Source organism: Artemia sp. Qi Xiang Cuo, chromosome 6, assembly GCF_049724085.1.
Source record: "Artemia sp. Qi Xiang Cuo chromosome 6, ASM4972408v1, whole genome shotgun sequence".
NCBI lineage: Eukaryota > Metazoa > Arthropoda > Branchiopoda > Anostraca > Artemiidae > Artemia > Artemia sp. Qi Xiang Cuo.
The window spans coordinates 82297053-82320976 of record NC_142799.1 but is presented as its reverse complement, the minus strand read 5'-3'; the positions used below and the strand labels follow the sequence as shown (position 1 = coordinate 82320976).

Below are 23924 nucleotides of genomic sequence, written 5' to 3'. Positions count from 1 at the left end.
TCGGCTTGTGATTGTTACTAAATAAAAAAACAAGTTTTTTCAAACTGAAAGTAAGGAATAACATTAAAACTTAAAACAAACAACTAGCCCCCCCCCACGCCCATCATTCCACCAAACCCATCTAATCAAAATTTTGAGATAGCCATTGTGTTCAGCGTAGTTGATTTCCAGATAGAAAATACATTTTTGAGGAGAACACTCCCCCACAACCCTCAGGGCAAGGGTTATAAATTATGTCCTGGGGGCATATAAGGTTTTTATAGAAGGCGTTGTCGTAGCAACTTCAAAACAGGCTCATTCGACTGGAAATTCAAAGGGCTAGCGCCCTTTTTAATAGTCGAAAGTGATTGGAGGGCAACTAACCCCCCCCCCGCCAACCATCATTTCCCCAAACACATCCAATCAAAATTTTGAGATAGCCATTTTGTTCAGCGTAGTTGATTTCCAGATAGAAAATACGTTTTAGAGGAGGACACTCCCCCACAACACTCACGGCAAGGATTTTAAGTTATACCCTAGGGGCATATAAGGTTTTTATAGAAGGCGTTGACGAAGAAACTTCAAATAAGGCTCATTCGACTGGAAATTCAAAGGGCTAGTGCCCTTTTTAATAGTCGAAAGTGATTTGAGGGCAACTAACCCTCCTCTCACGCCAACAGTTCCCCAAACACATCCAATCAAAATTTTGAGACAGTCATTTTATTAAACGTAGTTTTAAGTTCTGCAAATTAGGTCTTTGAGAATGACAACTCCCCCCCAGCCCTCAGGGCAAGGGTTTTGAGTTATGCCCTGGGGGCATATAAGGTTTTTATAGAAGGCGTTGTCGTAAAAACTTCAAAAAAGGCTCATTTGATTGGAAATTCAAAGGGCTAGTGCCCTTTTTAAGAGTCGAAAGTGATTTGAGGGCAACTAACCCCCCTCTCACGCCCACCTTTCCCCCAAACATCCAATCAAAATTTTGAGACAGCCAATTTATTAAACGTAGTTTTAAGTTCTGGAAATTAGTTCTTTGAAGATGAAAACTCCCCAACAACCCTCAGGGAAAGGGTTGGAAGTTATGCCCTGGTGGTATATAAGGTTTTGTATAGACAACGTTGTCGTAGAAACTTCAAAAAGGGCTCATTCGATTAGAAATTTGAATGACTAGTTCCCTTTTTAATAGTCAAAAGTGATTCTAAGGCAACTGACATCCCTTCCACCCCCACCGTTTCCCCAAACACATCCAATCAAAATTTTAATATAGCCATTTTGTTCAACGTAGTTGAAAGTTCGGGAAATTATATGCTTGAGCAGGACACTCCCTTCACAGTCTTCAGGAGCAAGGTTTATAAGTTATGACCCGGGGTATCTATGGTTCTTATGGAAGGAATGCTCGTATAAACTTCAGATGCTAGTATAAACTTCATATACGGAATAATTTCTGTTCGTCATTAAAACGAAAATTTTAACAACGAAACGCAACGAAAAATATAAAGCTGTCATATTTTTTAATTTTATGACATTTTTTTTTTTTAGTTTGTGTTTCAATTGGTAACGTCTTTCCCAGAGACTCCTAAACTTTTCAGCTTATACAAAGACATTGATGTATAGGTTTGTGAGACGGTAATTTCTAATAACCCTGACCTAGTTCTGAACTAGGACTGGTTCGATAATACTAAATTTTTTAGCCCTGATTATGAAACAAACTAAGGTGTATTTTTTACAGCTCTAAATTTGGATTTTGTTAAGTTGAAAGAAGAATAATTTAATAGAGACTTCGAAAACCCCCCCGAAATGTTTGTCTGACTCGTAGAAACGTAACAAAAATGGACATAAACAAATTTTGTATGCGTTTTTTGAGGTTCCCGATCAGTAAGTTCCCAATAGTTTAGAGGTATGATGCTCCAAAAAGAGTGTGATTTTATTTTAAAATTCGTGTGGAGCCTTTTTTAAGTGGAGCTGAAAACTAAGCGACTTTTAATCAGACGTTATCATGGCTTTCTCAGACGCGTTCCAGTTTTTTTTTTTTTTTTTTTTTTTTTTGGTGAGTAAGGGAGTGAAAGCCACCTTGGTCAGACTTTCTTTTAAATACTTATAGTCTTTTAAAGAAACCTAAACGTTAACTGATGATTTAAATAAATGTTAAATAACACTGGCGAGGACTATCTCACAAGTGGACCATGGATATATTCGTTAGTTGAGTGGCAACCCTGTTTTTTCTCCTTTAGGCATTTATACGCTTCTAGAAAGACTAAAAACTTTACCATGCAAGTTTAAGAGTATTTTTGACCAACACAGTTCAGGACTATTTGAGGTATTTCAATTCATTCTTGGGATGAGTGGCAATCCTAGTCCCATTTTTTTACACCTTTATAATTCTTTAGAGACACTAAGAATTGTTTCATGCACATTATTAACGATTTATAATTAACATCGGTCAGGACTATCCAAGATGTGGGCCATGAATGGGTTCACAATTGAATGGCAACTCAAGTCGTATCTTTTTTAGGTATTTGCAATCTTTGAATGAGACAAGGGGCTTTTATAGACAAATTTTGAGTAATAAGACAGTGAAAACTAAATCTGATTGTTTGAATTGACTAATTGGATTTTGAATTGTCTAATTGGCATATTTTGAGTAATAAGAAAGTGAAAACTAAATCTGATTATTTGAATTGGCTAAGTGGATTTTGAATTGGCTAATTTGCAAATTTTGAGTAATAAGACAGTGAAAACTAAATCTGATTGTTTTGAATTGGCTAAGCAGATTTTGAATTGGCTAATTGGCAAATTTTTAGTAATAAGACAGTGAAAACTAAATCTGATTGTTTGAATTGGCTAAGTGGATTTTGAATTGGCTAATTGGCAAATTTTGAGTAATAAGACAGTGAAAGCTAAATCTGATTGTTTTAATTGGCTAAGTGGATTTTGAATTGGCTAATTGGTAAATTTTGAGTAATAAGACAGTGAAAACTAAATCTGATTGTTCGAATTGGTTAAGTGGATTTTGAATTGGCTAATTGGCAAATTTTGAGTTATAAGACAGTGAAAACTAAATCTGATTGTTTTAATTGGCTAAGTGGATTTTGAATTGGCTAATTGGCAAATTTTGAGCAATAAGACAGTGAAAACTAAATCTGATTATTTGAATTGGCTAAGTGGTTTTTGAATTTGCTAATTAACAAATTTTGAGTAATAAGAAGTGAAAACTAAATCGGATTGTTTGAATTGGCTAAGTGGATTTTGAATTGGCTAATTGGCAAATTTTGAATAATAAGACAGAAAAAACTAAACCTGATTGTTTGAATTGGCTAAGTGGATTTTGAATTGGCTAATTGGCAAATTTATAGACATATGCATAAACATATTTTATTAAACTTACTGTTTTTAGAACTAAAAGCACTAATACAGAGTAATAAGACAGTGAAAACCAAATCTGATTGTTTGAATTGGCTAAGTGGATCTTGAATTTGCTAATTGGCAAATTTTGAGTAATAAGACAGTGAAAACTAAATATGATTGTTTGAATTGGCTAAGTGGATTTTGAATTGGCTAATTGGCAAATTTTGAATAATAAGACAGCGAAAACTAAACCTGATTGTTTGAATTGGCTAAGTGGATTTGGAATTGGCTAATTGGCAAATTTATAGACATAGACATAAACATATTTTATTAAACTTACTGTTTTTAGAACTAAAAGCACTAATACCGAGTAATAAGACAGTGAAAACTAAATCTGATTGTTTGAATTGGTTAAGTGGATTTTGAATTGGCTAATTGGCAAATTTTGAGTAATAAGACAGTGAAAACTAAATCTGATTGTTTGAATTATCTAAGTTGATGTTGAATGTGCTAATTGGCAAATTTTGAGTTATAAGACAGTGAAAACTAAATCTGATTGCTTGAATTGGCTAAGTGAATTTTGAATTGGCTAATTGGCAAATTTTTAGTAATAAGACAGTGAGAACTAAATCTGATTGTTTGAATTGGCTAAGTGGATTTCGAATTGACTAATTGGCAAATTTTGAGTAATAAGACAGTGAAAACTAAATCTCATTGTTTGAATTATCTAAGTTGATTTTAAATGTGCTAATTGGCAAATTTTGAGTTATAAGACAGTGAAAACTAAATCTGATGGCTTGAATTGGCTAAGTGAATTTTGAATTGGCTAATTGGCAAATTTTTAGTAATAAGACACTGAAAACTAAATCTGATTGTTTGAATTGGCTAAGCTGGTTTTGAATGTGCTAATTGGTAATTTTTTAGTTATGAGACAGTGAAAACTAAATCTGATTGTTTGAATTGGTTAAAAGAAACTTTTCCAACCATACATATCTAAAATTTAGGACAAATTCGGGACTTAAAGTTTTAAAGACAAGACAACCATTTGCAGTTATGTGTTTTTTTGTAGCACCGGGTATCAAGTTAAAAAAAATAACATGGGTGAAATATCAAAAAAAAAAAAAAAAGATAAAACTTATGGCACTAAACAAGTTAAGAAGGTGAAGCTTTTCTTTGAAGGTGGAAGTGTCTTTAAGAATCAGCGGATAGTAAATACTTGAATTTTAGTAACGAAAAACATTTTCAAGTTCAATTAATTAATTATGATTGTTTATTTTCACTGTTCAACATGGCAACACTGTAAAAAATGTGATAGTGCCCTAAAACTTTATAATTTTGAAAAAAAACTCAAAATCACGCCTTTCATCTATGAATAGACCTTAGATGGGTCAGGGGCATAAAGTGTTTTTATTTTGATGCCCTTGGTACTTTGGAAGGTTCTTATCGAAACCGTACCAAGGACTTTTTTGGAGGGGGTTTTACTCAAAAAAAAATTGGGGGGTACACAAAAAACCTAAAAAACGCATATAAAATTTGTTTATGTCCATTTTTTTTACGTTTTTACTAGTCAGACAAACATTTCGGGGGGGGGGGGTCAAACCCCATACCCCCCCCCCTGGATACGGCCTTGGTTGTTATTAATGCTGGTCAGGACTCTCTTGGACATGGGCTAGGAATTTGTTCATCAGTACAGTGGCAATCCTGACATAAATCTTTGAGTTTTTTTTTATAATCTTCTAGGGATTAAGGAAGCTTCAGATTTTTGAAGCTTCCGATCAACATTGGTGAGGACTATATCGGGTACGTACAAAATTCACTCTTGAGTTGTATGGTAATTCTGGTCATGATTGTTCGCACTATGACGTCTAAGGAAAAAAGGTCAGACTACTCACTTGCTATATTTGGTGGCAAAGTTGATCCACGGGTGGCTCCAATATTTGTAAAACTTTGGGAACTGCTTGCTCGCCTCAGACTAAACAACCGTGAAAATCTTCTTTCTCCATTAGTTGGTGAAGTTTCAGATGTTTCTATGGAATTAGAAGTGGATGCCTTCCTATCAACTTCGTCACGACTTCGGCTTCTTGACTCTCGCCACTTGTCACGGAGTAAAGATCGGCCACCGTTGAAAAATGCCTTCAGGGTCGAGGAGCTCCTAAAATTATCAATATTTGTTAACTGAAAAAGAAATCATCAAAATTCCAGCCAAGGACCTCAAATAAGTAGAACTTGCGAGTCCGAGTCGTTACAATTCAAGAAATTGAAGTGGGAGCTGTTAGAAAGTAGGGTCACAGGGTCTCCCGTGTCACAGAGTTCATGAAATCATTGACTTTTATCATAAGTAGTTTATAAAATTTTGATTTTTTATATAAAATTATTGATTCAGAAATTATCCGCGTTTTCCCTCAATTTCCTCGTTACACATGTACTGAAGAAGTTGAAAATTGAAATGGCCAGATATTGGTTTAATTAGCCTACTTGAATAATAGTTCGCTCCCTGTTATTGCCTACTTTTACTATTTTTGCATCGTTAGCTAGAATCATCTTGCAGGTAAAAAACTACTAACTACTATTACCAACGACTCCCCGCAGCACTAAGCCGCCTGAGGCCAACACAGCTACGCACGCTCTTCCTCTATCTTTCCATCGCTCCTCCTCCTATACACCCTCCCATGAAGTTCTTATTTCCCTTAAATCATTCCTTACGAAATCCTCCAATCCCAACCGAGGACGAACTCCTTTCTGTTTAGACCTAGACGGTTGGCCGAAAAGAACAGTCTTAGGCAATCTGTCATAAAAAAATAAATAAAAAAAAATACTCGGGCCGATAGAAAATTGGCAGATAAAACGGCAGATAGGAAAACTTGGGCAAATACTAATTCAAGTTTACATATTTTCTAATAGAGAAAAATGTATTCGACATTTGACTTTATCGATAACAGTGACGGGAAGGCGTCATAACATCTAACCGTCAGGAGCACTAACGTCAGGACATCGACAAAATCCGTCATAACATCGACAAAAAATCCGTTAGAACCACTAACCGTCATAACATCTAAAATTTTAAAACTTTTTTTGGGGGGGTTTAGGGGGGGGGAAGGTACCTAGGTTAGGTTAAATATTTAATATATGCTATGCTTTACCCCCACCACATGATGTGCAAATATATAGCCGAAATTTGTTTCTAAACTATTATATACTTATTACTATTATATAAACTTATATTTTTTTTTGTCGATGTTATGACGGTTAGTGGTTCTGACGGATTTTTATTTTATATGTTAAGACGTTTAGTGCTTGTGACGGTTAGTCGAAATGGTAGCACCCCAACCGTGACTATTGTAACCCACGCATTGCGTATTATGATTTTTGCTAAGCAAAGCTAAGGTCATTTAGAAGGTGTTAAGCCCACGTTGTTATCAATTGAGGTTTATGGTTCACCTCTTCCAAATCAGAAGGCGTTAATGCTTTTTTGGTAAAGAAGAGTCCTTGGAGGAGGAATTTGGCAGTGGCCGGGCTGCTGATCCACCCAAAGTCTGTTTTCTACTGTGTTTATTTACTTCTCAAGATGTTTAGTAATTGCTATTTATTTCAAACTACCCCCTTTTATATTCCCTTTTCCCTGAAAAGGAGCTTTTTATATCAATTTCTTAAGTCGTATCCCGGATGTTCAGAAAAAATGTTCGAAAATGTCAAAGTACATTTTTCAGTTTTTTCTGTTGTGTTGTAAATTTTGCGTAAACATAACAACTTTTGGATTACCGTAGACGGACAACTTTCTAATCCCAAAAGTAGCTTAATCGATCCAGATACGCCCTAAAAATCTATTGTTCTTTTTGACTAGAATCAAGAAATATGTACAAGTGTTCCTTTTCTAAGGAAAGGTCAAAATGTATCACAAAATAAATACCATATGTATACAAACGCTTAATTATTTGACACACGTACTTAATAAAATATACTAACACTTAATTTTCATTTATTTGACGAAGATTTGGTGATTTACCGTCATAGCATCAGTGGCGCCAAATTATGAGAATGAAGGGGGGGAGGGGCTAATGATTATTTCAATTTCTTAATGAAGATACAAAAAATGCGACAATAAAAATTTAGGGGGAGAGATTTATTATTTTTTCTAAATGAAAATACTTGTATTTTCAAAATATCCCCCCTCCCCAAAAAATGTCCCCACTGCACTATAATGTAGGGACTTTTTTTCTGTTTATCAGCTATTCTTTGCAGCAGCTGTCTCGGAAAAAAATTCGGTTTTTGGAATCATCCGGTTAGATGGTCTTTTTTTCGGGTGAAGGGGGAGGGCTGTTGCCATAGAATATTGACAAACAGGGAAGGGATTAATGTATTCAACCAAAAATAATTTTCCGATTCCTAAGAATTGGAAAATCCATTCCTGAAAGTTCAAATGGAATAGCACGGAAAGTTTCTGAGTAAGCAAAAACCACTATCCAATGCTTTACCAAAGGGAAAAAAAGATGTAAATGTCCTATCCTGCAGTGTTAAAAAGTTTGCTCTAATTCCCTGAATTATTTTTGTGATGTCAATCTCAACATTTACTTACCCAATCATTTGAACAATGATTTACTTACTCCATACAGTAAGAAATACAAAAAAAGGGACAAACACACATCATATTGTAATAAAAGTGTTAGTTTTTTTTCCTCTAAAACTTCTAATGAAAATATGCCCCCGTATCCCCCTTTGACGTTCGATGAAACTTCAAATGAGGTGCTCACTGACCAACTGAACCTCCATGTGCACAACCAAACTGTTATCATTATTACCATGGTGAACTCAGCAACTTGAGTCGATGCTCAGGCCACCAGGGTCCGTTACTTTAACTTATTCTTTGTACTCCTTAGCTCTGGGAAGAGAGGGGATTCTAATTATCCCATTTGTTTACTTATTTTTGTATTTACCTGTTTACTTAGTCATATCTTGAGCCATTAAAAAGAAATGACACCCTGTAGGCAGGGCCGTATCCAAGATTTTTCTTCGGGGAGGGTTACTTTTTCAGGGGGGGGGCCCGGGGCAAATCTCCAACATTTCTATTGGGGGCAAGAAGGGTCCATATTCGGATAGTCAAGGGGCATGGGATATACAATAATTTGTTCTTCACATTATTGGGGGGGGGCAACTACCCCCCAACGACACCCCGGGGGGGGGGTATGGGCTTTACGAAAAAAATAAAATACGCATCAAGAATTTGTTTATGTGCATTTTGTTATGTTTTTACGAATCGGGCAAACATTTCAAGGGGGGGTCAAACCATCTAATCTCCCCTTCCCTGGATACTGCCTTGCTTATGGGTTCTTTTGTATGAAATTTTAATTAAATCAAAAGAACAAAAACTTTCTGAAGCACAATATTTTTTACAAGTAAATTCTCTATTTCTTTGAGCTTTTATCCTTTTTCTTAAGAAAAATGCATTTTTTAGATGACCTTTAAATGTACTTGTGGCACAATAGCGCTAAAACACCTGTTATTCATAATTATTAAATTGGGTTTAATATTTCTTTCAAAGCTGAATTCTCATCCTAATTTTGGATGGGTTTCAAAATTCCATTCGACCACAAAAATTAATTTAAGCACTTTTGCTTATTTTTCACTTTTCTAAAGGTGAAGTTAACGGAAATGCATTCTAATAGGACAGATTTGTCATGAAGGTTTGCATTCTTAGGGAAGAGGAAAAAGGGTAAATACTAAAACAAAAGCTTGACAGTAGATAATTTTACAAATGAAGAGTTGACAAGAAACTAACAATCCATATTTTTGTTCCTTACATACTTTAAAGATGAAAAAGCATATGAATAATGGAGGAACAAAAAAATATACGCACCAGACAATATGATGCACAAGATGTTCCAGTCTCTCAAGGCTGTACCCGGAGGGGGGGGGGGGTTAGGGGCGAATGAACCCCCTCCCCCTAAATGTTTGTTTGACTCGTAAAAACATAACAAAAATGGATATAAACAAATTTTGTATGCGTTTTTTGAGGCTTTTTTGTGTAACCCCCCCCCCCCCCGAAAAAAAAATTTGAGGAAAACCCCCTCCGAAAAAAAATATCCTGGGTACCACCTTGCTTATCACCTGGTTAAATTAGTAGGCATTCATGAGACATGCGCAATGCGGACATTCTGCTGGCTTGCTATTCAAGCACAAAGCATGTTCGAAAAAAAAGAATTGATGGTTAAGCTAGATGCGTAACCACAAATTGATTTTGGAGGGTCTAACATAGGAAGTGAGGAGAGTCATGAGGACAAAATTTAAAAAAAAAACAGCCAAATTAGGTGAGCCGTGAGAGTGTAAGAAACTAGCAGCAAAGCTTGTCGGAAACAGGGCCATTCCTAGGGTTGGTGGAGTTCGGGGCAAAATTAATTACGGCACTCCCTTCCGACTCAACCATAAATAAAAAAGCCCCATCTACGACGACCCCCAGCTACGGCACCTGGGGCAGCATGCCCCTCTTGAACGGCATGGTCGGAAGATGTTCAAGCGTGAGGCTTAAATTACCTACTCTGCAATCCTGATTTCGATCGATAACAAGCTCTGTCCACCAAGCTAGCGAGACTTTAAGTTAATTTTGCCCGTTTCTCGTATTTACATTTAAAAATAAATCCCAAACGGGTTTTCTCTAGATTTAGTCTCATAATCAATGATTCCAATGACATTTTGAAATGTTAAATATATGTTCAATAACTCCATAATATGTTAGCCTAATTATTAATTACAAAAGCTTTTTAACCCCATTAATTTCCTTTAAAATGAGCCATTGAACAACTCTCTACGATATTCCAGTGCCAAGCTATCTGTAGAAGAAAAAAAAAAAAAAAAAAAAAAAAAAAAAACCATTTAGGCAGAATGCTGTAGTAGCTGCCACTTTTCTTGATTTTCGAGCTAATATATTTCCCTTGTTGTTCAAGCCAAGGGACAGAAAGTTTCCTACATAAGGGTTTCAGACAAGGCGGCTCTAATCGTGTACTTTTTATTCTGATCTGATTCTATTTTTTGGAGTTATGGGTTATTGCATTTCTTAACATTGGACGTGATCGTCTCTTACTAGGTTGCTAGCTACCGCTGCAACCCGGACAATAACGATGATATATTAATACTTTAGTAAGTTAAACCAGTGAATCTCCTCCCCCTCTTTCGTTTTCCCTTCCTTTTTACCACTCTTTGCTTTTTTTTTTTAATTAACTTTGGCCATTCTTCTTGAGCAGATTTTTCCTTTTATTTTTATTTTTTTAACTAAATTCCTTAGAAGCTTTCGTCTCCTGCATTACTAAAAAAACAATAACTACCCTATTAGTTTTCCTCGTTATTTATGGTATTTCACCCGCCCACCCCCTCCGATTGATTTGATTAACCTTTCATGAAGTTTCATGGATTTCATGGACGTTTCAGAAAGGACAAATTGTTCGAACCACATCATTTCGGAGATTTTCATTCTTGATATATCCATTTGACTAATCAAAGGTGTATCTGCGACAGTCGCTCATCGATCAGTCTTTCCAGTATGCCTAAATGTTACGAATGAAGACGCTTTAATTTCTGACTTTAATTGAATTTTAAAAAGAAAAAAAAAATAATTCAATTTTAGTTTCAATGAAGACAATAAAAATTCTTTTAATCTTAAAAAATGTAGCAAGGGAAAAATTAAGTAAGTGGAATAGAATAAAGGATTTTTTTTTTATCTTATTCTGTGAAGAGATCTCTTACTTTCTTATTTCCCTGTACATAAAATTTCTTGAAAATAGATGTGTTGATCTGCCCTGTGTTCCCTAGATCCTATTAAATAATTACACCCATTCAGAAACAATTAGAATAAATAACGTTTCGTTTGGCCCGCGCGACGATGATCCTCGTCTCCAATTTGACTGACCTTCTTCACTAGCAGATCCAGAGGGGCTTGGGGAGCTCCTCACCCTCTGCCCAAGATTTTTCTGGCACCCTCATTCCGCTTTTTTTCTGGTTTTCACTCTTTTCTGAAATAAACTTGTCAATTTGGTTAATTATTGGCGCCTTTGTCGCATTTTCCTCCCCCCCCCCAAGATTTTGCTCTATATCCGCCTTTAACCTTCTTAGATTATTAATGTACTTATATTTTAGTGAGAGGAGAAGGGGAGATGTTCTTACACAGGTGTTGAATGAATCGCCATGCCTGCTGAATCTACATCATTTTTGGAGACGGCTTTTGGCGAAACCACATTTGACGACTACCTACAACGGTTTTGCTATAATCATCAGAAATATAATTCTTTGTTCTCGCGTCATTTATGTTTTGCAGAAAAACATTAACTTTACTGTTTATTCTGCTCTTGGTGTCAATAAATATATAAATATCCGTCCCCTTTTCACTGAGTGTCAGTGAAGCTGAGTTAGAGAGAACTGAATGATTTATCTACCTGGGCTCTGTACTTAGCACTGATCGATCCCCAGATATACAGACAACAAGGGAAAAATAAAGCGCAGACAGTTTTTGCATAGGAAATCAGGGAGCCAGTATGTGAACCTCGTCTGCGATAAAAAATTCACAAAAATGCATTGAATGTGGTTGAGCATAAGTTTCTATAAGGAATAGAAGAATATAACCTAGAGGCAGGGACGGTTCTAGGGGCATGTGCCCCTCCACCGAAGGTCAAAATTTGCACTAATTACAGGGGCGAAAAATACCGATGGCGGAGCCACATTTTTTCGGGCCCCCCAAACATCAATTCTGTATCCGCCCCTGCCAAGAGGTCAGCCCTCCCTCCAGATGACATTCCAGAAGATGAATAGTATGCTTATTATGAATCGTAGTTCACTGTCCCTGGCCCCTTCCATCTAGCTGGCTGCCTTGGATCATATTCTGATTGGATCGTCTCCTACCGATGAAGATTTTATCGTTATTACCCGTTCCAGCCCAGAAGCCATCGACAACAGTGTCGCCAACATTGTGAGTGAAATAATCTCTACCAGTTTGCCTACTATAAATTTTACTAAGAGATTATACCGTCTGGACCGTAGGCTGAAAATCTGGCGCAACAAGACCAATTTTTTCGATAAACCAAAAGTCGCTGTTCCTGATGACGCCGTCGCTAGACTGATAACGATGCTCAATAGAAATGTTGACTTATTTGACAGGTCCCATCTAGTGACTCAGTGATTTCATTTGCAATTATTCTTTTATTTTTTGTTTTTAATTCCTTGTTCATCTTCTCTGTCGGTTTAGCTGTTGTAGTTTGTTTCTTTTTTTCTTTTTTTTTCTCAGATGTGCTCCGTTCTTTTTGTTGTGTGTTTATTTGGTTTTCTGTTATGAAAACCACAAGGATAAGTCAAGCCCTTAAGTCAAGCCACTTAGCTTCCGGAAGAGACTATAAGGTGGGCCAAAGAAGAAACAGCGGAATCACAGCTAAAATTGTGGGTTCTAAAAATTTCGCTACAGATCACTAGCCCAGTAGCTTGCTTTTGTACAGCATGTGGCAACAGACCGCCTAATATGATCGTTCAAAAGCCTTGAGGCTTCTTAATGACAAGACAGGTGGAAACGTCAGTTTACCGCCTAAACAACGCCTTTCATAGAAGCATCTATATTATAAAGATCTTGAAGAAGTTATTACTCTTTCTTAAAAGATGGCACTTTGAGTACTCCGTGCATGAATTTCAAATGGTGACACACCTGCAAGGAAACAGGCTACTGTATGCATATATATATATATATATATATATATATATATATATATATATATATATATATATATATATATATATATATATATGTCTGAGCTCTGTCAGATTTTCTTCTGAAAAGGCTCAGATATTGACGTAATAATCACATAGGTAAGTGCAGAGGAATTATTTCTGGGGAAAAGGTAACCTTTTGGAGGGGAGAGGTGAAATTTCGAAACAAAAATACTAGAAGAGATGAAAAATATGAAATATATTGGATATTAAAGGAAATTTGTAGAGTTCCAGATAGGCCCCAAGATAGGTATGAGACTTTCTTTTAAAACAAAGTAGAAAGCAATTTGTTATTTAGTTAAGTACAGCCTTGACAATAAACGTTGAGAAAGGTAGATTTGATTTTTTTTTTTCTCCAGAAAGGATTTTGAAGTTTCAGTTGTCCAGAGAGAAATTTGTCTTTGTTAACCCCAATTTCATGAAATAAGATAAGAGATATTTATTTTTAAAAAATCGCTATCACAAGCCCACAAAGGGCCGAATTCAGACTTTGGAGTGGACAATATAAAAGGTTACACTAAAAATGCAAAAAACAACAACAAAATAGAGAAAACCATAATTAACAATCATTTAAAAGTCGATAATTAAACTGTAAAAAGCCAATTAAAATTAAAAAGATAAAAAATGGTCAAACTGCACTTAGAGCGAGACATAAAGACATTAAAAACTGGTAGAAACTGGTCAAACTAAACTTAGAGCGAGACATCAATGCAATGAAATTAAAAGGGATACTCAGAAAATGTCAATAATTCAACTACAGTAAAACAATAAAAGAGTTAAAAACAATAAAAACTGGTCAAGAAAAAAAAGGGGGGGGGGAAGCAAATGAGTGCAAGAACCTGGGCAGTACCATCAGCTAATAAAAAAAAGAGGGGGGGGGAAGAAACTATTGAGGTATTTTATTAATTTTTTATTTAGTTCTTTCGTATCTGGAAGTAACGCAGCGACTGAGGGACAAAGCAGGGATGTGCTCAGCAACAATTCGAGGCGGCCGTAATCTGGATGGGGAGTGACGTTTGGGGAAAAAACTTGCCGTCCGAGGGTTTGTTATGGCATTTTTTGCAAAACGGAGGCACAACGAAACCCTCCTTTGCTCCAGGGTTTTCAGACTAGCTTTTTTTAGGAGCAGAGAGTATGGCACCTTGCCATCTTTGAAAATTATTCGCAAGGCCCTTTTTTGAATTGATTCGATTTTTTCTGATTCTTTACGAGAGATACTAGGGCGCCAAACTGGTCAAGCATATTCTAGCTGCGGGCGGACAAAAGACGTATAAATTTGAAAGGAGTGAGAAGAGGGGATGCTAAATTTATTTGGGAGCTTAAAAAGGGTGATAGACACACTAGCTCTCTGGATGAGACCTTTAACGTGGATATCCCACTTTAAATTTGAAGAAATTGTGACGCCAAGTAGTTTAAATGAGGACACAGAAATTTCAGGAGGGATAGGATTTAGAAAATTGGGCGAGGATTTGAGGAAACAAATGGGCATTATCATGGACTTAGAGGCGTTTACTGTCCAATTTCATCCCAATTTCATTGAGGATACTCATAGGGTCACTTATTAAATTTCTGAAGCAAGTTTCAACAACCGTTAGGTCATCAACAAATTTCCATCGGTCAGGAAATTCCTTTGCGAGGCTGTTGATCATTATTGAAAAAAGGAGGGGACCTAGAAGAGTACCTTGGGGTATGCCGTTGTGGACAGGGAGAGGATTTGAATAATGGTTTTGGTATTTAACAACTTGCGTTCTATTTGTTAAGAAGGAGGCAACTAATTTCACCAGTAAGGGATCAATATTGAACTCGTTAACAAGTTTCTCATTGAAAATATTGTGATTAAGAAGGTTAAATGTTTCTGATGGTTAATAGAAATTACATTTAGCCAGGAATTAGGCTTTTCCAGGGTTTTCTCAATTTGATCAAAAAGAGAAACAATGTAATGGGACGTAGAGGTGGATTTTAGGTTCCCACATTGTTTCAAGTCAGTGAGTGGTAGAACTTTTTCCTTTGGCCAATATGCAAGTAATCCTTCGTAAAACTTCTAAAAAATGCGAGTAACAGTTATAGGAAGGACACCTTCAAAACTAGGCTTTCAGTTTTTGTTTTTCAATGGGGTTATGAAACCAAGTTTACCAATTGCAGGCATTTGCCAAGACTCAGTCATTTTGTTGAACAGGAAAAACAATGGTTTAGACAAGAAATCACCTAAGGCACTAACAAGAGGAAAGGGGATATCCAAAGGACAAATACTTGTCTTTCTTAGTTTTTTAATTCTTCTTTCTATCTCAGACAGGGAAACAGTGGGTAAAGAAGGGAAAGGGCTCCTGAAGGTAATTGGTCAGATAGTGGTGGAAGGCTCTGGACAATGAAAGCGAGGAATTTATTGAGATTATTGACAGTAATATCAGGGGACTCGGGTAGATTGAAGCTAAGCTGTTCAAATCTCCTGCCACATAGCTTTTTAACCTCTGAGTACCAGTTTTTGGGTTTATTAGTGAACAATACTTCGACCTTATTTTTGTAGTACTATTGTGCCAATTTGCAAATTTCTCTTTTAATTGATTTTCTTAGTTCATTGGCTTCATCTGGTTTATGATTTTTGAAAAGCTTCAGTTTGGTTCTAATTAGTGTTTTTATAGTTTGGTTAATAAAGGGTTTATCACTGGAGCACTTTTTTTTTCAGGGACACAAATTTGATATTTGTCAATTAGCTTTGTGTGGAACAAAGCCATTTTCTCATCAAGATTTTTTAAACTATAAACATCAGACCAATCTTTGGTATTCAGCCACATACGAAAATTAGAAAGAAAAGAATTTTGAAGGAGTTAATAACTGTAATGAGTTATTGAGGAATAACGTTGAAAATTTAGAGTGTGAGATAAACGTCTCGAAAGATGACAACTCCTACCTAATGGGAGAAAAGCTCTAGAAGGGCTGTAAAAATTATACATATTAGTTAAAACAACATCAAGAGAGGTATTTCCCCGAGTCGTTGGTTTTTTTACAATTTGGTTTACTTTAAGTGTGGAACAAAAATAATCCATTTTAAGGTCATTTGCATCGCCAACAAAAAATTGAACAGCATTGGGGTAATTATAAATAACAAAATCTGCACTTGTCTGCAATTGCAGGATGAATTTACGTTTTAACTCGATATTTTGATTTGGGGAGTAATAGAAAACAGCTATTGCAATAATATTAAATGGACGAGGAAGAACTTTTGGTCTAATACTTGGGACTCGAAGAACCTTTGGGTAAAGTTTACTCTTAGTAAAGAACAAAACACCGCCACCTTTTTTCCAAGTGGGTGGTCTAAAGGACGGAGTTTAATAAACTCCGTATAATTTGTCAGGCGCAGAGACCCTGGGTAATGAGACTGTACTTCCGTAATAGCTATAATATCGATTAGATTTGATTCTGAAAGCACCTCGAGTTCGGTAAGCTTTTCAAAATTAAGACTTTCAGCATTAGTAACTAAAAGTTTAGGAAAAACAAACCGATTGGGGAATCTCGACAGGGATACTTGGTGTGTTTGAGAATTTCCTGGGTGGGGTTTCAATTTAATATTATGATGCTGCGGAGAAGTAGGGTAAGAGAAGGATTTACCTTGGGGATTTGGAGGTGGAAGGAAGGGCGAGGATACAGACGAAGCATGATGAAGAAGGTGCGACTTGTTTTCAGTTGTCGGGAAGTGCGAATAATTAGGATTTAATACAAGACAATTATTAAATGCAAAAGGTCTCAGACCTGAGTCACACTGGTAGGGTGGGCACGCGGGGTAAAACGAATAGGTCGGAGGCGTGGTTTCGTGGATAAAGGGTAAGAAGTAGTTGAATCGGGAGGATTTTTGGTAGGGAGGAAAGGGGGAGATGGGAAGGTAAGAAGGTGCTGGGAAATGGAAGTGGGGTGGGAACTTTCTGGGAGGAGGGAGGTTGGATTTGCTTTGGCAAATGACGGATGGAGGCCAGAATTGGCCTCCATCCAATCAGGATGGAGCATTCACTTCTAATTACTTGGATTTATAAGAAAAAACAGAAAACTTCACGTGCCAAAAATGATCAGTTTCGTTCAAAATGATTGATGTTATATTCGAACCAAACGCTGGAAAAGTCAACCTTCATTTGAAACAAAAGTGGAACGATTTCCCGTCACCTGGCGCTGTTTCTTTCTACTGGCATTTACAAATACATCGACGCGTCATCATATCCTGTTCTATGGACTCTTTGGCTAGGAAAATCCAAAAGATCCGAAACATTTCGAATTTTACAGTGATACGGATGCAATATACGTTTTGAATTTTTCGATTGTTATGGACAAAAAATTGTTTGCACAAAGAGGGTTGTTACCTAGCCTTCTAGATTAATATACACGCAACTGTCATTTCAAAAGCTCAAAATTTGAACTATTTATGTATTTTAAAAAGAAAGGTGAAACTTATTTGAAAAATAATAGAGACTCCTAATCATTTTGAGACCCAAATAAGTATAAGAATGCAGAGTGGAGCAATCGATCGCCCACAGTTCTATTTCATAGCGTGAACAGCAACACTTTTTGCCCCTTTTGGCAAAAAGTGTCACATAATGATCGTCACAAAAGCTCAAAATTTAAACTATTTATGTATTTTCTAAAGAAGATATAACTTATTTGAAAAATATTTGAAACTCCTAATCATCTTAAGGCGCAAATAAGTATAGGAATGCGGATTGGAGCAATCGCAACCGTATTTCAATTTCATAAACTTATTTGAAAAATAATAGAAACTTCTAATCATTTTGAGACCCAAATAAGTATAAGAAAGCAGAGTGGAGCGATCGATCGACTACAGTTCTATTTCATAGAGTGAACTACAAATGCCCGTTTGACAAAAAGTGTTACATAATGACCACAGTAATTCATTTCCCTTTTCTTTTGAAAATGTCCTAGAATTGACGGACTATTTTCATAATTACTCGGAAATGCTGTAAAAGTTTGAAATAAAATGAATCCTTGTGATGAGCAAGGCAAACTAAAAATAAAGATAACAAAAACAACAAAATTCACGAACTTGAAATTTAAAAGAACACAGATTCAAATGAAATTTTGTTTTGTTTTTCAGGAATAAGATATGTCAAAACTAATTTTGAGTTATATATATTTTTTAAGATATGAATAAATACTTTTTTATATTTCACGTATGTTTCTTTTTTCTCTTGATTCTTCAAAAAGTACAAATTCAATCTAGACTCATGTCTTTCACCATCCACAGGTGCACCCAGGATTCTTAGGCTGAGAACGGATGAGGGATTTTTTGGGGGGAGGAGGGGTCGAATAAACTACATTTTAGGAAAATAGTAGTTTCCTAAAATGAAACTACCAGAAACTTTCTTTACTGGGTAAAGAAATCCCAGAGAGGGGATTTTCTTTACCCCTCGCTCTGTGAAGGTATGTTCACTAGCAATAGCATTACGGATTGTGGCTCTTCTGAATATATACGTAATGTACAAAATCGCTGACGCATTTTTACATACTGCCAAACGAAAGGCTTGGTAGTCTACTTTCAAGAAAAGTAATGCGCACAACGCAGGAAGGAACTTGTGTGATGCATGCCTTCGTTTGCCATGCTTTGCACAGAAGCCCGACAGAGCGTAAGCGCGTCGCAAATGACGCAGCCAAGTTGCACTTGAAGATATTTACTAGGTGCCCGAGAATGGGCCACTCCGTCTCTCCTAGAAAACACTATTTAAGGAAATAAAAGACTAATTAATAGAATCTTTTATTGAGAATGTCAGTAGTTTTTCAGTAGTCATTGATGCTCAGATCCAATATGCAAAGACAATATCCATTCTACCGTAAGTATAATGTTTATGAAATTTCTTACTACCCTATGAATGACCTTACCTTTTAAAAAGAGCGATTCGATTTTGGGGTCGATTCGAAACTGACTTAAAAGCAGAATTAAAAATTGTAGTTTATAATTAATGTTTTTTCATTACAATTAAAAATTGTAGTTTAGACTCAAATGCCTAAATTGCTAACTCTACTTTCTACAGCTTTTGTACATTTTAATTTGAGCGCATTTCATTGGTAATTAACTTTGCAGGGCGAAAGAAAATTCAAATAAATTACAAAAATCATAAATAAATTGAAAAAAGAATTCAAATGCAGATTGACAATTTCTGGCCATTCAATGCTAGATTTTTGTTTTTTAGAAATTAATCTGATCAATAAATAATCCTGCCTCAATCTCGATTGACTTATAGTAAGTATTTTTTTTTTCATTTTCTTATTCAATTTCTGTAAGTATATTGACGGACTAGAAACATGTACCGTACTTGAATGGTAAATTGAGCCGCGAGCAACGACAAGATGTCACCACTTGTATGTCTACTAAAACTCACAGAAACGGAACTAAGAAAAACTACGAATGGGTTGTTTTGCTAAAACATTTGCTATTAAGTTCTTAGAAAATAATTTCATTACCTCTAGTTGTATTATATATTAGAATGTACTCCATACTGAAATATAAAAGCAAATACAGACAAAATCCGAAAGATTTGTTCCCATCTCTTGTGTCGTCCGTTGAGTAAATCCTACAAAATATTTCCTTTCTCAGGTTTTCTCGATGTTTGTTTTTCACGGAGTTAGTCGATTTGTCCTCTGAACAAATCGGTTAATAAAGAGTGGGACAAAAGGTCGGCAAAATTAAGTGTTTCAAAGAGAATGAAAAATTCCGTCACGCTTCTTTTCTGTGATAAAACCTTTTTGTTGCATTTTTACTCTATTGTTGAAGACGGAAATCCCAGTAAACCGGTTAACAAAAATTTTACAATTAAAACTGTATAATGAGCTGTTTTTAAGAACTCTAAATTAAACGGAAAATAGAACTTTAAGCAGCGCATATACGATCAGTACTGTCAGTGATATATGGCAATTATGTTACCTGAACGGCAAAACTTTTTGACAATGTCTAGTTTAAATGCAGTTGCTGAGGAACCAATAGGTGCGTTCTTTGGTCCTGGAATCTTTAGGGTTTAGTCCTCAAATAAGTAAATCCAATGGTGCAGGTTTAACTTTTAAGTCAAATTTCTTTTAAATTGCCAAAGTATCGAAATAAAAAAGGAGAAATCTCAGAGTCACAAACATAAATTCGCATTAATTTTATTACAATCATGGATTTTCTTCTTTTACAATTCATGGTGTACAAGAAGTCACTTTTAAATGCATTAAGAAGAGTATCCATGGTTGTTCCAAATTAAAAATTTGACACACAAAATTTTGAGATTTTCTTTCCTTCCTTGACAAATTTCGGATTCGCATCTAATGTTAAAATTTCTATTTCACACGGCCTTTCCATTCACAAATAAAACAGAAACATTTTAAAACCGGTAAAACTTCTTAACAATGTCTTATGTTACTGTCCTATTAAAACAAAAAAAAAACAGCTTTTAATATATTTTCGTTTCAACTATTTTTATTGGGCATTATAAAGCTTTAGCCCAAATACCCAAAGCCTAGGTAAATATGTATATACAGTCATGCACGTTCCTATGTATTTTTAGAGCTTTGGGACCCAGCATGTGTCGCGCATTTCTCCTTGGCTCTTCCTTTGCTCGTGCACAATAACGAACTTAAATACCTTTTGCTGTGCTTTGAAACGCTATTACGAAATTAATCAATAGACCACCGTCCGTTTGTAGCGCTGTGACGTGTTTAATTTCTGAAACAAACATGCATGACTGCATATATATATATATATATATATATATATATATATATATATATATATATATATATATATATATACCTAGGCTATACGAATACCCGACGACTATGATAAGTATTACTGGTTCCACTCGCGGGACAACTGAGACCAGAAAGTCTGACGTTCAAAAAACGTACCAAATATATTCCGTGACAATATTGCTGGGTTGGGCACGTTCCCACCAATCAGGTGGATACAAATTGAATTAGACTAATAAAACTAAAAAATAAAGAATACAAAATTAAATAAAAAATCAAATTAGTTCATCAAAAATTAGCGCAAGTTCTGTGGTTTTGGCTAATGATTTTCCCTCAGGGGCTAGTATAATCTAAAAAAACGTGGCAACTGTGTTTAGTGACCCATGTAGAAAACACTGTTGTTCCTACTTTTCAGACAGATATTGCCAGGTACTATTAACTTGAACAACGGAAGAGTAGCTTTTCGGCTAGCCTCAATAAATATCAAACCATTTTTTATTGAAGAAATATGTTGTAAACATTTCTACTTGAAGCGTCAGATCTAATGCAAGCCTTTGACATGCACACGGGAAGAATTGTCTCCCCGCCTTTAAACGGTTGCCTGGCCAGGAAAACATTACTGTCTATGGTTTTTTCTAAAATAATAAAAAATTTAATAGACCGTTTTTCAGTCCTTTCTTTTGACATAGTTACAAAAAAGGAATTATATTTAATAAATTTTGCGAACAGACTTTAAAATACCAACATCCAGGAGGCCTGCAATGTTTGTCTAGCATCCTCTTCTTCACAATCACAGTCCTCATCCAGTCATACATCCAGTCCACAGTCCTACATTCTATAGTCCTCTTCTTCTAGTATTTTGTTTGTTCAATTGTTCAGTACTTTTTTGGTCATGTTTACAAGATTTAAAAAAAACTAATTCTAGATAAAATACAAGAAACTAAATAAATAGTTTTAAATTTCCACATATAAAGGGTCTCAAAATATATTTTTTAGCACTTTAGTCCCTTCTTATAGCACTGTTTCTTTCTTGGTCCGTTTTTAGTCATTTTTTGGTTCCGTTCACAAGTAAGAAAGAAGAAAGAAAAAAGTAAAAAATGAGTATAACATAGAAAACGTAAGTGAGAATAAAATTGTTTTTAAATAGCATCCACTTTTAGGGGGCCTGCAAAGTAAATATGTATTAATCTGACGGTTTTAACCGGCCAAGTGGAAACTTGTACGCATAATATCTAGAAAACTTAAAAAAAAGGAGTTCAGCTTATGATAAACAAGATTGGCTCTTTTTTTTCTTTGACAATCTTTTTTTTTATAATAAGAAAGATTACAGCTGTTGCTAGTAGCAGGTGCCAAATTAAAGAAAAAAATGCACTAAAAATCAACGATAAATAAGAAAAAATAGATGGCACCAAATGTCTTAAATAGGTGAACTTTCCATTGAAGATGTAGGTGTCTTTGGGACTGAATAGATTGTTGAGGTTGAATCTTTATTGTTGCCTGTGATTTTTCAAGAAAAAAAAGAGTTGCTAAATTTAACTACAGCATTTAGTTTTGTCGTTTTTTTTTTCCGGTTCAACACGGAAACAACGACTAAGACGTGGTACTGCTCTAAAAACTTCATAATTTACAAACAAACGAAAGAAAAATCTTTAAGATCCCCTTTTAAGATATGAATAGATCTAATATCGGTTCAGGGGGAAAATGCGTTTATTTTAATGTCTTTGGTACTCTAGCAGCCTGATGACCAGAGATATAACATAACCAAGTTTTCAAGCTCCTAATATTTCCCTTTTCTTAACTCTGTCTTAAGTTCCTTAATACGAATTAAAAATGGCTTAGTCTATAAAAGTCTTCAACAGTAATTACTAGTTATGGATTATCAATTATACATTAGTTGAAAAACGTTCAGAAATTAAATAAAAAAAGTTTTTTTAATTGAAAGTAAGGAGCAACATTAAAACTTAAAACGAACAGAAATTATTATGCATATGAGAAGGTTCGCCTTGTCGTCAATACCTCGCTCTTTACGCAGAAGTTCAAATTTTTTTCAAATTCTTTAAGATTGATCCTTGAATCACAAAGAGTTTAATTAGAATAGATAGCTCTTTTGAAAGTACTAAAAAGACTTTGGCGTAAAGAGCGAGGTATTGATGAGGGGGCGAAATTCCTCATTTCTGCTCGTTTTAAGTTTTAATGTTGCTCCTTACTTTCAGTTGAAAAAACTTGTTTGTTTTTAATTTAATTATATAAGGGAACTCAAGGTGATGGAAATGTTTTTTTTTAGGCTGGAAGAAAACACTGGAGTCCGTAGCCGAGTGTGAAAAAAGAAAGAGAAAGAGAGAAAGAGAGAGAGGGAGAGAGGGAGAGAGAGAGAGAGAGAGAGAGAGAGAGAGAGAGAGATCAGATTAAACAATTAATTAATAAACGAACTTGTTATAATTTTTCTCTTCATCGTCCGAAGAAAAACTTTCAAAGTCTCCACTTCCCCAAGAATCATCCGAACTGCACTGCCGATGGATATCCAGTCTTCTGCAAGGAAATTCCTCGGTCATACTGTCATTCTCACGTGACAACGTTGTGCAAATTGTAGATGTATCTATATCTTCATATATTTGACTCTCTAAATCATTTTCCTTTTCTTTAGAACCTAGAAGATCAATTCAGACATAGTATTACCGGTAAGCTTTGCAACGCTTGTCGCACTAAACATTACAACATTAAAAATGACAATTAAAAAATATGGAAAAAAGGGAAATCCTTAATATCTGACTGCCAAAAAGTTTTATTTATTGCATGTGAAAAAAAGATCTATCTACCCATGTCTATCTCATAGAAAAAAAAACAACAACTGGAACATACCTTATAAGAACACACACGTCATAAGCTCAGTTCATGTAAAAAAGTTTTTCGGTACTTGTCGGTTATATAATACACACTCGAGAAGTGAAGTTTGGTTAGTGCTAATGATATAAAACAAATATGATGAAAATATAATAGTTTGGAAACAAAAAAGGGGCAAGAAGTGAAGTTAGGGGTGGGGGTAAAGGATAGCATATATTAAATTCGTAACCTAACATAACCAAAATACCAACTAAATACTTAAATAAAATATAGCTACAATTTATTTTCCGACCCAGCCAAAGCTAATTGTC

The 23924-nt window shown here is 35.4% G+C and overlaps 1 protein-coding gene across 1 annotated transcript in view; it reads right to left on the bottom strand.

Moving 5' to 3' along the window:
• Positions 1-23924, bottom strand: part of LOC148951666 (uncharacterized) — a 265037-nt gene that overhangs the window by 69556 nt on the left and 171557 nt on the right. Inside the window, exons 3-4 of the mRNA XM_089091180.1 lie at positions 23203-23419; positions 5214-5473 (exon numbers count right to left, since the gene is read on the bottom strand). Of these exons, the coding sequence (XP_088947306.1) occupies positions 5214-5473; positions 23203-23419 (477 nt within the window). The remainder of the gene's footprint in view (positions 1-5213; positions 5474-23202; positions 23420-23924) is intronic.